Below are 13,416 nucleotides of genomic sequence, written 5' to 3' on the forward strand. Positions count from 1 at the left end.
GGGCACCCCCCCAAGCTTGAATGAAGCTTAGTAGGTCTGCCATCTTGGTCGATTTTTTTTTGTATACAATGTAAAGTGAAATGAATGCATTTGCGAGAATTTAAACATGTCAAGATGTGAAAGGGAAAACTATGCAAGAATATAAACTATCCTATATGCCAATACAAGAATGGATAACTACCACGTACAACGGCGGAACCAGAAAATATTTGAAGGGGGGGCCAAGAGGCTAAGTCAACATATATTCATTGGATATGGAGAATACAATGATTAGGTGTACTTGACAGTTGACACCAAATTTTCATTGTTCATTCATGCAGCCAGGAACCATATTACAAAAGCTAGCTACACTTTACAAAAAGGTGGGTTAGTGAAAACAAACGATTTCATTTTAGTCGAACTTTGCGGTTCTTCTTCACATAGAGATCATCAATAATTGCATCTGTCGTGAACTTAATAGCAATCTCCCTCTCAATATAGATTAACATGCAATCCCTTAGAAATTCATCTTCCATTTTGTTGCGAAGTCTTGTCTTGAGAAGTTTCATTGCTGAAAATGCACGCTCTGTCGTTGCAGTAGAAACAGGTAGAGTAAGAACAAGACGAATCAATCTACAAAAATGACGATGAATGAGAAAGATTAGTACAGATTAGTGCTTCTATTGGATCAAAGGGACCACTGAACTTAAACAAAGTAGAACTGTAGGAGTAGAAATGTAGAATGGATAATACCTATCAATCAAATAATAATCTTCTGCCTTCTTAGTTTCTACAAGTCGCCGACAGAGATCAGCTACACTTGTCAAATTCTGAAACTTTGGATTAGTAGGTACATCATGCTCATAATGCCGTAACTGACATCTCAAGGTTCTTCTTTCTTGCTCCGAAAAGTCAGCGAGATAGAACTTTGAAGCTAGAGTGCACACATTATCAATGTTGAATAAACTGAATGAATCCCTAGGATCCAAAGAAGTACACAACATGAGAAGCTCTGTTGCTTGTTCGCTAAACCTGCAATTCAATTCTTGTGCCTGTTGATCAATTGCAACTGTAAAAACATCATATCTGTAGTGATGCTCAACTGTAGTCTCATTAGCTGCACGAGATCGAATGAAGTCTGCATAGAAGTCTTCCATGTTTGGATAAGCAATTCCATGTTTCATGCAAAAAGATATCACATCACTAATTAGATTGTCCCAACCATGCTCTCTCAAGTTTTGAAGCAACTTCTTTGTGGTGGCGACATCATCCATAGCATTCACAATATCTTGAGACTTGTGTTGTAACTTCTTGCAAAGCAAATCTGTGATTCCCATCAGTTCTTTCATAAGATGCAAAATAAATACAAAGTCAAATGACATCATCAATGTAACAGCACCAGCAGCCTTCCCTCTTACTGTTTGTGAAGTTCCTGGACCTTTAGTATTAGCAATGTCCTTGAGGACCAAGAATGTGGGTTTATACAATTTTATTAGGCTGCACACAGAATCATAATGTGAGCTCCATCTAGTATCACCAGACCGCTTTAAAGTCCCAATTTGATTAGCTCCCCTTCCAGTTTCAAGCTCATTAAGTTCAGCCAAAAGTTCCATTTCAGCTACTTGATTGGCATGAAGGTCATCATTTCTCTTACTAGAAGACACAACAGTATTGACAACAAAAGAAAGATGTTCAAAAAAATTCTGAACCTCAGGTACTTCTTTGGATGCAGCAACCAGAGCCAATTGTAATTGGTGAGCAAAACAATGGACATAGTATGCATAAGGGCAGTCTGCAGCAAATTTTGCTTGTAGTCCATTCCATTCTCCACGCATGTTACTAGCACCATCATACCCCTGCCCCCGAATATTGTGGACATCCAATTTGTGAAAAGATAACACAGAGCACAATTCTTGTTTAAGAGTTGCAGATGTTGTATCATGAACATGAACAATATCGAGAAAGCGTTCTCGAATAAATCCCTCTTGGTCAACAAAACGAACAACAAGTGCCATTTGTTCTCTTCTTGATTCATCTCTTGATTCATCTACTATCAAGCAAAACTTTGCATCACCAATTTCAGTACGAATTGCCTTTTGCACATTGCAAGCCATCATATTTAGGATTTCCTTCTGAATTTTTGGTGATGTATATTTAGCATTCCCTGGAGCATTTCCTAGTACAACAGCCTTAACTTCCTCATCATATGCAGCTAGAAGTTTGACCATTTCAAGGAAATTACCTTGGTTCTTGGAGGTAGGAGATTCATCATGTCCACGAAAAGCACAAGCTTGGAATGCTAACCATCGGACTGTGTCAATTGATACTCTAAGACGAAGCCTATTCCTTCTGATATCTTCATTGGTTTGCTTCTTGAACACATTTCGAATATGACCAGATTGATTCTGCAGATTATCAAAACATTTGACATTGTAACTATGAGCAGAATTGCAGTCACTTCCCATGTGAGATAAAAATGCACACTTTGTTCCTTCATTTACTTTCTTCCAAGACCTGAACCCTTTCACAGTGAATGCATCAGATCCTGCTCTTCCAGATGGCTTCTTGGAAAACAAATAGCAAGGAAAGCAGAAAGCTGCATCTTTGTCTGGTGAATACTCTAACCATGGAAAAGATTTGAACCAATGAGCCTGAAACCTGCGTGGGTGTTTCTTTGAACCAGAAAGAGGGTACTCATCCATGAGAAAATGGTATGGACCATGCATCATGTATATTCTGCGAGCTTCATCTTGTTCATCAATAGGATACTCCCAAATTTGGCAGCGTAAACCTGGATCACGCTCGACTACCAAAACACTTGCATCTGAATTGAGTCTCTGAACTTTAGGAGATCGTTGCCTGCTTGGAGCCTCATCTTCAAGTACAACATTTTCATTAGATTGAGGGTTCTGATCCTGATTGGCCAAATCATCTTGCTGCCCTTGTACTTGTAGATCCCCAACTGCACCTTCAATCTTCTTGTAAAATGAAAGAAGTGTTTGTGTCTTTCTTTTTGGCTTAGCCGTGATTTCCTAGAAAGGTCAAGGGATCGAGGTCAAGGCATAATTTTTAGCTTAGCTACACACGATTGTACAGCCTACAAATCCACTCCTTGCATTAATCAAGAAAATAGAAAAGGATTGGAGGAATATATTGGGGAAATGTTAGGTTAGGGATTACCTTAGGCGTGCAGGGTGCCTGCTGCTGCTGCAGGTTGCCTTCTACCTCCGCACGATGCTCCGGCCCGGCGTCGTCGAGGCTCGCGATTTCACCTGCCGGCGGGGAGGGCGAGCCAATAGCCATGGCGGCGGCCGGCGCCCGGTTGTGCCGCTGCCACCGTGCGGCGCGCCTGGCTGCGGCGGCGTCCGCGAGTCTGCAGACCGATGCGGTGGCGTCCGCTTGCAGCTCGTTGTTTGTTTGGGCTATCTACTAGGGATTGCAACGTGGGCTGAGTTGCTAACTGGACATTGGGCTTCCAAGTTCCAAACAATAGTGGGTGTTAAAATTTTTTTGCATCGTTGGGGGGGGGCCACGGCCCCTGCTAGCCCCCCTGGTTCCGCCATTGACCACGTACCTCATGCCAAGGGCTAGAGTTTCTCGTCCTGAGCAAGACTATCCATACCTTGGGTTTTGTCGTCGTCACCTGATGGAGACATTGGTGGCGATGCTTTCTTCCGCTACACCTTCCGTGTAGGTAGAGTTACTTCAATCTCTTTCTTCCCAAATTCCAAAAAATTCTTATGTTGGATATTCTGCTTTGCGTTCCATTGGTTATACACCTTATTCTCCTCTCGAGTTCGAAGATTCTCCACGAATTCGATGAGGGAATACGACTTCTCCAGCTCTTTCACTGATTCCTTTCGGTTGAAACTTTTGATCTGTGAGCATCTTTCATCCTTCGGTTTGAAACCAAATCTCTCCTTCTGCCCAATGATGTTGAGTTGGATTACTCCAACTCCCACATCAATGTGTGCAGTTGTGATGCTCAAGAATGGCCTCCCCAATATGAGAGGGATCTCAGTGTCGACTTCCATGTCGAGAATGACAAAATCAACGGGGACAAAGAAACTCCGTATTTTCACAGAAATATCCTTGGCGATCCCCGCGAGATGACGAACTTATTGGTCTGCTAGCTGCAAACACATGGCAGTAGGAGCAAGCGCATGATGGTTAAGTTTATCATAAGTTACCTTTGACATGATGCTGATGCTTGCTCGTAGATCGCAAAGAGCGTCCTTAAAGTGTTGAGCTCCGATTGAACATGTGATGGTGGGGCATCTTGGTTTCTTCTTCTTCTCTAGGAGAGGATTGAGTATAGCTGTGCTACACTCATCCGTAAGCTGCACGACCTCGGTGGTCGGCAGGACCCTCTTATTGCCAAGGATATCCTTGAGATACTTGGCGTACGTGGGAACCTGTATAGTATCAAGAAGCGATATGTTCCCATAAAACTTCTTAATTACCTCGACGAACTTGCCGAATTGCTCGTCGGCCACTGGCCTCCTTCTCCGCTCTAGAAACGGTAAGGCAGTTGTATCGTGACAGTCCCGTGAAGTTCTAGGGGGTTCCACGGGGTCTTCCTGGGTAGCAATAGTGTTGGATTCTTTGGCCTCCTCCAACACTCTGTCTTCAGCATCGGTATTCCTGGCAGTTACGATCTTCCACCGTGTACTTGCATCCTGCAGAAGATGTGGTTTCTGTGCGGATTGTCTTGCCCGCACAGCTACCGCACTCACATTTTCTTTCGGGTTCACTTCCGGTTGCCCGGATAGTTTCCCCGTGTCGTGGTTAAGACATGATGATATACCTACATCCTGTGGAAGATGTGGTTTCTGTGCGGATTGTCTTGCCCGCACAGCTACCACACTCACATTTTCTTTCGGGTTCACTTCCAGTTGCCCGGATAGTTTCCCCGTGTCGTGGTTAAGGCAGAATGAGGCCAGTTGAGTTACTTTAGTTTCTATCAATTCGTTGGAACTCAATTGATGTTTAATAACAGAGTTAAACCCTTCTAGTTGCATAGCCAAAGACTCAAGAATTTTATCATTAGCAAGAAATTTCTCACTAATGTTGTCATTCATTTGTTTTTGGCCATTCATGAAGTCTTTAAGCGAGGGCTGAAAACTATTATTAAAATTGATACCTTGCTGTTGGCCGAAGGGGAGGTCAGGCTTAGAATTTCAACCTTGCTGAGGATGACAATCTGAGTCATTAGGAGTGTTGTTTCCAATAGAGTTCTCGTCCTCTTGAGTGAATGGGCAAGATTTGCCCGAGTGTCTAGTATTGCAACATTTCTCACATGTCATCTGAGGCTCCATAATCTGGTTAACCTCCTGGTTTGGAGATTCCAGCCTTTTCATGAGAAGATCCATCTTTGCTGCCACCATATTGACACTGTCAATTTCATGTATTTCTTTTGCATGGGCCGGCTGTCTATCTCCCTTCTAACTATGGTTGGAAGCAATCTTGTTGATGAGCGTTCTAGCTCCTGCAACATCGAGGGAGAGGAATGCTCCTCCTGCTGCTGCGTCCATGTGATCTTGCAATCGCTGGTTCAGGCCATGGAAGAAGTTCTGAATGATATGCCATTCTTCCATGTCGTGGTGTAGGCATACTGCAATGTATTCCTGAAGATGTTCCCAGGCTTCCGGGACTGTCTCGTCCTGGAGTTGTTCAAAACTGGAAAGTACTTGACTAGAAAAGCATTGGAGCACGCATCCCAAGTGTTGAATCCTTCCTTGTAGGTGTAAAACTACGTCTTTGCTTTCCCAAGCAAAGAGAATGGGAACAGTCGAAGACGAATATTATCAATCATAGTGCCTCTTGGGTTGATTACGCTGCTCACTTCCAGAAAATTCTGTAGATGAGCGTGAGTATCCTCTGATGCCTTTTCGCAGAAGGGACTTGCTTGAACCATGTTGACAAGCCCAGTCTTTATCTCAAAGCCATCAGTGCCTTGGTCATTGTTCAGTCCAGTAGGGATATGGCTATTGGACGGGGCTGAGAATTGACGGAGTGTCTTCTGAGCCATAGGTATTGAAGCTGGTGTTGTGAAACCTTGATCCTAAGAAAATTTCTTCTGGTAGGACGACTATGCGTAAAACAATTCACCCAAATTTTTTCTGGATCTGAGTGGAAGTGATATGGTAGATCGAATTTGGTCCTGCACTGCTCCGCAGAAATCACAAAGATACCGAGAGCAGTTGTAATCCCGCTAAAATTAGCGGTGACAAACTAGTAAATTTTATCAAACTATTCAACGAAATCCTTAGCCAATTGCTTCCCTGGCAATGACGCCAGAAATGCTCGTTGGCGTTTCTTACACTCAATAGAATATGGATTCCGCAAGCACACAGAATCACCGCTGTAGCACTTCACCTTGGAGTATTCCAAGGTATCGTATATTTCCTCAGTGAAGCACTATGGATAAAGAGTATCGAAGAATCAAATGACAAACTTTACTAAAGATATCAACCGACTAATTTAGTGGGGGTAAGCCGGATATGATAGGATAAGATAACGGCCAACGATGACCGTCTGACACAGGAGACTCTAATCCTTAGAGAGGTAAGCAGCCAGGAGGACAACGACCGAGAAAGACTCCTAAAACACTTCTAAACTATCGAGCTCGCCTCTCTAGACTAAACCTTGCTTCTAACAGCAACCTGCAACTACTGCTATGAAAACACCCGAACGTGGTGGACTACAAAGAACAGATAGGGCTGTCACCACCTGTCGCCTACCACAATGGTACCGTGGGGTGGAACACACTTTCTAGCTAACACTGAGCTCAGACACCACGTCTGCTCTTGGTGTTAGGATTTCTCTTGTAGCAAGCAAGAGAAATCCCCTCAACCTAGGGAACTAACTTGAGCCTCCCTAGTCCGGGCGAGAAAACCCGTAAGGTAAGATCCCGATAAACAAGATAGGTACAAAGCCTAAGCTAGAGAATTACTTCCACACACAAGTAAGATAACTTGGGAAGATAAATAAATGCGGAAAGTAAAGTTGACTCAAAAAGATAAAGAAGATAACTTATATTGATAAATGTCAAAGGAAAAGATACAAGAGCTTATACCCGACTTCCGATGACGACTCCGGAATCCTGAGACAAGCTCAACTCGACTCTAGCTCCCAGACTACCTAACCTAATCTAAAAACTGAGAATGAGAGAAGAGAGCACCTCTTTGTGTATGTGAAGAGTGAGGGTGTTGCTCTCTATTTATAGTGCTCCAAGGTCAGTACGAGGTCGGCGCGTGTGTTGTAAGCAACTAGGTCGGTTGATGTAACTTCTACGCGAAGTTGAGCAAGAGCCACTGCAAAGTGGGGCCGGCCGGCCTCCCCTAGGCCAGCCGGCCTGGGGATCCCACCATCTGGCCACCGACTTTTGTGGACGGCTTGGATTGTCTCTCTAGAAGTCGGTGGAAGAGGATTGGGTCCAAAGCACGTGATTGTTAGTCCGGCCGGCCTCCCCTAGGCCGGTCGGCCTGGGTTTGGCTCCTCTCGGCCCTCCGTTCCACCGTTGCATCAATCAACGATTGCACATTCTTGCTAAAGGCAGTTTAGGTCTTGAAACTGCGTTTGGACACTGAAAGTAGACCCAACCTTCCATTGCTCAAGCCTTTCGGTCTTTGTTTGTGAATTTGGATGAAACCAAATTGGATTGGCTTGGATTTGTGCTCATGATCACTCTGGAAAAGTTTTGTGGCATGGTATGTTGTGGTGCCAGGCCGGCCGGCCTAGGGTAGGCCGGTCAGCCTGGTATTTTGTCCATTTTTCCAGATTTTTGGTACACTAGTTCCTGCAACCACAAATCATCCAAAACTTGTTGCACTTGTTAGAAATAAGCAAAATATGTATGGAACATGGTGTAAAACTCATTTTATTCCTGAGAAGTTGACGGTCAAAATGGAAATAATGGCCGTCAACACTGGCCCCGATCACGGCGGTCTTGTGCGGCTCATCATCCCAGTGGACGATGGTCTTGGTCGCCATGCCTGGCGTGAGCTGCGACTCGGAAGTCGACTCCTTGGCGGGGATCTGCTGATGGTCTGTCGGGAGGTTCTTTGCTGCCTGAGCAACAAGAACTGAGTTCCTGGATCATTCCAGGGTGTCGGAGAGTTCAATGTTCTTGGCCTCACACGCGTAGGAGGTCTGCAGATCTCCATAGACCGAGAGGACCCCCTTTGGAGCTGGCATGTTCAGGAGAAGATACGTGTGGTTGGGGATCGCCATGAACTTGGCGAGGGAGGGTCTTCCCAGGAGGCGTGGTAGGAGGTCTCGAACTCGGCGACTTCGAAGTTGACATACTCGGTGCAGTAGTTGTTGCGGGTGCCGAAGGTGTCCGGCAAGGTGGCCCGGCCGACCGGAGTCAACCCAGCTCTGGGGATAATGCCGTAGAAGGCCTGGTCAGATGGGACCAGGGAGGTCATGTCGTAGCCCATGCTCTCCAACGTGCTGGCTAAAATGATGTCGAGGGCGCTGCCACCATCGACGAGTACTTTGGCCAGGTGAACCTGGCTCACCACCGGGCTGACCACGAGGGGGTAGGCACCCGGCCTGGGCAGGTAGACCCAGTGGTCGCGGCGGTCAAAGGTGATCGGCGTCTCCGACCACCGCAGGGGTTCAACCGGGTGTTTGAACACCAGGTTGACTTCGCGATCATCCAGCTTGAGCTTGCACCGGCATGATTGCTTGCTGGGGCCGCCGAATATGAAGTTGACGGCCCTGTCTTCTTCCTGGAAGTTCCCTGGGGAATCTTCCCTCTGCTCATCGCCATCTCACCTGGGCGAGTTGCGCCTCCGTGGGCGCACCCGGGTGGTTCTGGAACCACTCGGCCTGTCGCGGTCGTCGCGGCGGGGTCGCTTGGAGTCGTCGTCCTTGATGATGCCGTTGGAGAGTGCTCGGCACTCCCGGGCAATATGATTTGCATCCTTGTGCCAAGGACACTTGCCATCCAGGAGCCGGTCCAGGTCCGCTTGGTTGAGGGTGGAGCGGAACTAAGACCTTTCGGCGACAGCGACGGTGTTATCGGGGCCACGCTTGCGGTCGCGGTTCTTGGACGACTCGGCGCGGTCGTGCTTCTTCCCATGACGAGGTGGGCAATTGTCGCATCGTCGTTCCGAGTGATTGTCCCGCTGTGGGGGATGCTCGGAGGAGTCATTCTTGGTCTTGTGCCGGCGGTGAGCTCGCTCGGCATCTTCCATGTCGGCGTGCTTGTTGATGATCAACATCATGTCACCCACGGTCTTGGGGTTCCTCTCGAACATCTTCCTCCATAGTTTGATGTTATGGAGGCCTTCATGGAAGTGGTGGATAACATCCCTGTCATCAGCCTCCGTAAAGGTATTACGGTTAGCAAAGTACCTCTTGATGTAGTCGCGGAGGGACTCGTCCGGTTGCTGTTTGACGCTGGCCAGATCCCATCTGGTTTTGGGACCTGGGCAGGATGCTTGGTAGTACTGGATGAAGGTGCTGCAAAGATCCTGCCAGCTGTTGATGGAGCTGGCGGGGAGCGCTTCGAGCCAGTTGAGGGCGTGGCGACCCATCATGACCGGGACATAGGCAGCCATGATGTCGTTGTCGCCGTTCGCAGCTCGGACGGCGATGGAGTAGGTGCGCAGCCACGTCTTGGGGTCCGACTCGCCGTCGTACTTCTCAATCCCAGTAGGTTTGAAGGTGGCGGGCCACTGGATGGCCTTAAGCTAACTGGAGAAGGTGGAGAAGCCGTCGAGGTCATTGCCGGGTCACCGAGCAGGGTAGTCTCCCGTGTTCGGGGACCCCACTCGGCAGGGAGGTACATAGATCTACCTCCGTCACTTAGAGACTTCATGAATGGCCAAAAACAAATTAATGACAACATTAGAGAGAAATTTCTTGTTAATGATAAAATTCTCGAGTCTTTGGCTATACGACTAGATGGGTTTAACTTTGTTATTAAACATCAGTTCAGTTTCAACAAATTGATAGAAACTAAAGTAACTCAGCTGGCCTCATCCTGCCTTAACCATGACACGGGGAAGCTATCCGGGCAACCGGAAGTGACCCCGAAAGAAAATGTGAGTGTGGTAGCTGTGCGGGCAAGACAATCCGCACAGAAACCACATCTTCCGCAGGATGCAGGTACAGCATCCTGCCTTAACCATGACACGGGGAAGCTATCCGAGCAACCGGAAGAGACCCCGAAAGAAAGTGTGAATGTGTTAGCTATGTGGACAAGACAATCCGCACAGAAACCACATCTTCTGCAGGATGCAAGTACACGGTGGAAGACCGTAACCGCCAGGAATACCGATGCTGAAGACGGAGTGCTGGAGGAGGCCGAAGAATCCAACACCATTGCTACCCAGGAAGACCCTGTGGAACCTCCTAGAACTTCACGGGACTGTCACGATACAACCGCCTTACCATTTCTAGAGCGGAGAAGGAGGCTGGTGGCCGACGAGCGATTTGGCAAGTTCGTCGAGGTAACTAAGAAGTTTTATGGCAACATACCACTTCTTGATACTATGCAGGTTCCCACGTACGCCAAGTATCTCAAGGATATCCTTGGCAATAAGAGGGTCCTGCCGACCACCGAGGTCGTGCAGCTTACGGATGAGTGTAGCACAGCTATACTCAATCCTCTCCTGGAGAAGAAGAAGAAACCAGGATGCCCCACCATCACATGTTCCATCGGAGCTCAACACTTCAAGCACGCTCTTTGCGATCTGCGAGCAAGCATCAGCATCATGCCAAAGGTAATTTATGATAAACTTAACCATCATGCGCTTGCTCCTACTGCCATGTGTTTGAAGCTAGCAGACCAATTAGTTCGTCATCTCGCGGGGATCGCCAAGGATATTCTAGTGAAAATACGGAATTTCTTTGTCCCCGTTGATTTTGCCATTCTCGACATGGAAATCGACATTGGGATCCCTCTCGTATTGGGGAGGCCATTCTTGAGCATGACAACTGCACACATTGATGCGGGAGTTGGAGTAATCCAACTCAACATCAATGGGCAGAAGGAGAGATTCGGTTTCAGACCGAAGGATGAACAATGCTCACAGATCAAAAGTTTCAACCGAAAGGAATCCGTGAGAGAGCTGGAGAAGTCGTATTCCCTCATCGAATTCGTGGAGAATCTTCGAACTTGAGAGGAGATTAAGGTGTATAACCAACGGAACGCGAAGCAGAATATCCAACGTAAGAATTTTCTGGAATTTGGGAAGAAAGGGATCGAAGTAACTCTACTTACATGGAAGGTGTAGTGGAAGAAAGCGTCGCCATCAATGTCTCCATCAGGTGACGATGACCAAACCCAAAGTATGGATAGTCTCGTTCAAGACGAGAAACTCGAGCCATTGCCATGAGGTACGTGGTAGTTATCCATTCTTATGTTTGCATATCGGATAGTTTATGTTCTTGCATAGTCTTCCATTTCTCATCATGGCATATTTAAATTCTCGCAAATACATTCTTTTCACTTTACATTGCATACAAAAAAAAATCGACCAAGATGGCAGACCTACGGAGCTTCATTCAAGCTTGGGGGGTGCCCATGTATCCAGGTAAGTCATCTGACCTATCCTTTCATCTTGTGTCCAAAAAAATATAGTTAGTTCAATCATTCAAAAACTCAAAAAAAAAGTAAAAGTATAAAATAAATAAAAACAAAAACAAAATAAATAAATTAAAGCAAAAAAATATTTCATGCTTTGAATAAAACTCCTGGCTTTTATGTCTGGAAATCCGTGTAAGCTCTTATCATGGAGATGATGAATAGTTGCTCTGTCCATGCTTTGCAAGTGCCTCGTATACAACTTTGTACTCTCCTAGTACTTGAACTAGTTGGCACATAAGTAGTTCCACTAAAATCTGGTTTGAGTGGGAGCATGAGCTTGATTTCCTAGTCTAAGTTGTTGTGAGATTTGATATGACCCGAATCGGAATAAAACTGCATGCTCTAGTAGGGAACCTCTCGGAATTTCTTTAAAATGAAACAAGGTAAAGAATTCCCCTTTTGTTTACATGTCCTACCCAAAGCCATAACGTTTTATCATATAAACCGATATAAGCTATCTTGAGTTATTTTGAGCCTTGTCGAACGGTGAGTTCGTTCGAGGAAGGTACTTGTCATCTACCGATCTTTCTCCTTTGCGTACCCATTGTTTTGCTAGCCTCAAAATGTCTGGCATGTCAATTACCTACTCCGAGTATTGATATCCACCTTCGCCAGAAAATTCCCCTCACAACAAAACCCAAAACCTCCACAGTGAACCTATCCATCTCGAATGGTCTATCCAAGCAATGCTCCCTTCCAATAACTCCATCCTCATGGAGTATGGGTCATCTTCTGTAAAATAAAAAAACTGGAGCAGGAACAATGTAAAAAAAAGTAAAACAATAAAAAGAAAGAGAGACAAGACCCATACCTCCACTCAAGAGAGTTGAAATAAGGAGCTCAAATAAAAAGACTAAAAATTCTCTAAGTGTGAGTCCATTTCCTCCCTCTCCCTTGAACATTTTACCTTCCATAAGATCAGGATTTTATCGAGTACCAACCTCTTGTGAACCACTCTTCGGCTCGGCAAAACAGGTAACCAAGATATGCAACACTCTCCCTACCTAAAACTCCACAAATCAACCTTAGAGTAGGAAGAAGATGGTCAAATTGTCCGACCATGGTGAGGATCATACACCTTGAGAGACTTGAGAGTACCATCGGGGAATCTTAAACCACTTTTGAAAAACCTGCAAAACTCCGAGATAGGAACCTGAACAGGAGGCAGGAGATATTCCGGTGTTGTTCAATCTTTCAACCGCCCAAGACAAGGGATGAAATCGAGTAAGCCCCATCTCCAGAAACCAAGGTATGAGCCAACTTATTCAAAGTACATATGGGTTAGAGTATTATGTTGTGCATAAGGTTTCTGCAGGGTATGAGCATTGATGCAACTCCTGATCCGCCGAGCCTCAGGTTTAGCTTTACTCGAGAATGAGTAAAAGTTTAAACTTGGGGGGGGGTGTTGATGGCCATCCCATTTTGACCGTCAACTTCTCGGGAATAATATGAGCTTTACACCATGTTCCATACATATTTTGATTATTTCTAACAAGTGCAACAAGTTTTGGATGAGTTGTGGTCGCAGGAACTAGTGTGCCCAAAATCATGAAAAATGGGCAAAATCCCAGGCCGACCGGCCTACCCTAGGTCGGCCGGCCTAGCACCTCAACATACCATGCCACGAAACTTTGCCAAAGTGATCATGAGCACAAATCCAAGCCAATCCAATTTGGTTCCGTCCAAAATTCACAAACAAAGACCGAAAGGCTTGAGCAATGGAAGGTTGGGTCCACTTTCAGTGTCCAAACGCAGTTTCAAGACCTAAACCGCCTTGAGCAAGAATGTGCAACCATTGATTGATGCGTCGGTGAAATGGAAGGCCGAGAGGA

The 13,416-nt window shown here is 46.0% G+C and overlaps 1 protein-coding gene across 1 annotated transcript; it reads right to left on the minus strand.

The window, feature by feature from the left end:
• Positions 1 to 226: 226 nt before the first annotated feature.
• On the minus strand, positions 227 to 10,318 carry LOC120680997. Its single transcript, XM_039962558.1, has 8 exons — positions 10,271 to 10,318; positions 8,997 to 9,683; positions 8,793 to 8,912; positions 8,290 to 8,744; positions 7,909 to 8,074; positions 3,160 to 3,405; positions 733 to 3,011; positions 227 to 612 (listed from the first exon to the last, which is right to left on the minus strand). Exons 1-8 carry the CDS (start codon positions 10,316 to 10,318, stop codon positions 387 to 389), a joined length of 4,227 nt encoding a protein of 1,408 aa, XP_039818492.1. The 3' UTR covers positions 227 to 386.
• Positions 10,319 to 13,416: the final 3,098 nt, after the last annotated feature.

The sequence above is a fragment of the Panicum virgatum genome, chromosome 7N, assembly GCF_016808335.1.
Source record: "Panicum virgatum strain AP13 chromosome 7N, P.virgatum_v5, whole genome shotgun sequence".
NCBI lineage: Eukaryota > Viridiplantae > Streptophyta > Magnoliopsida > Poales > Poaceae > Panicum > Panicum virgatum.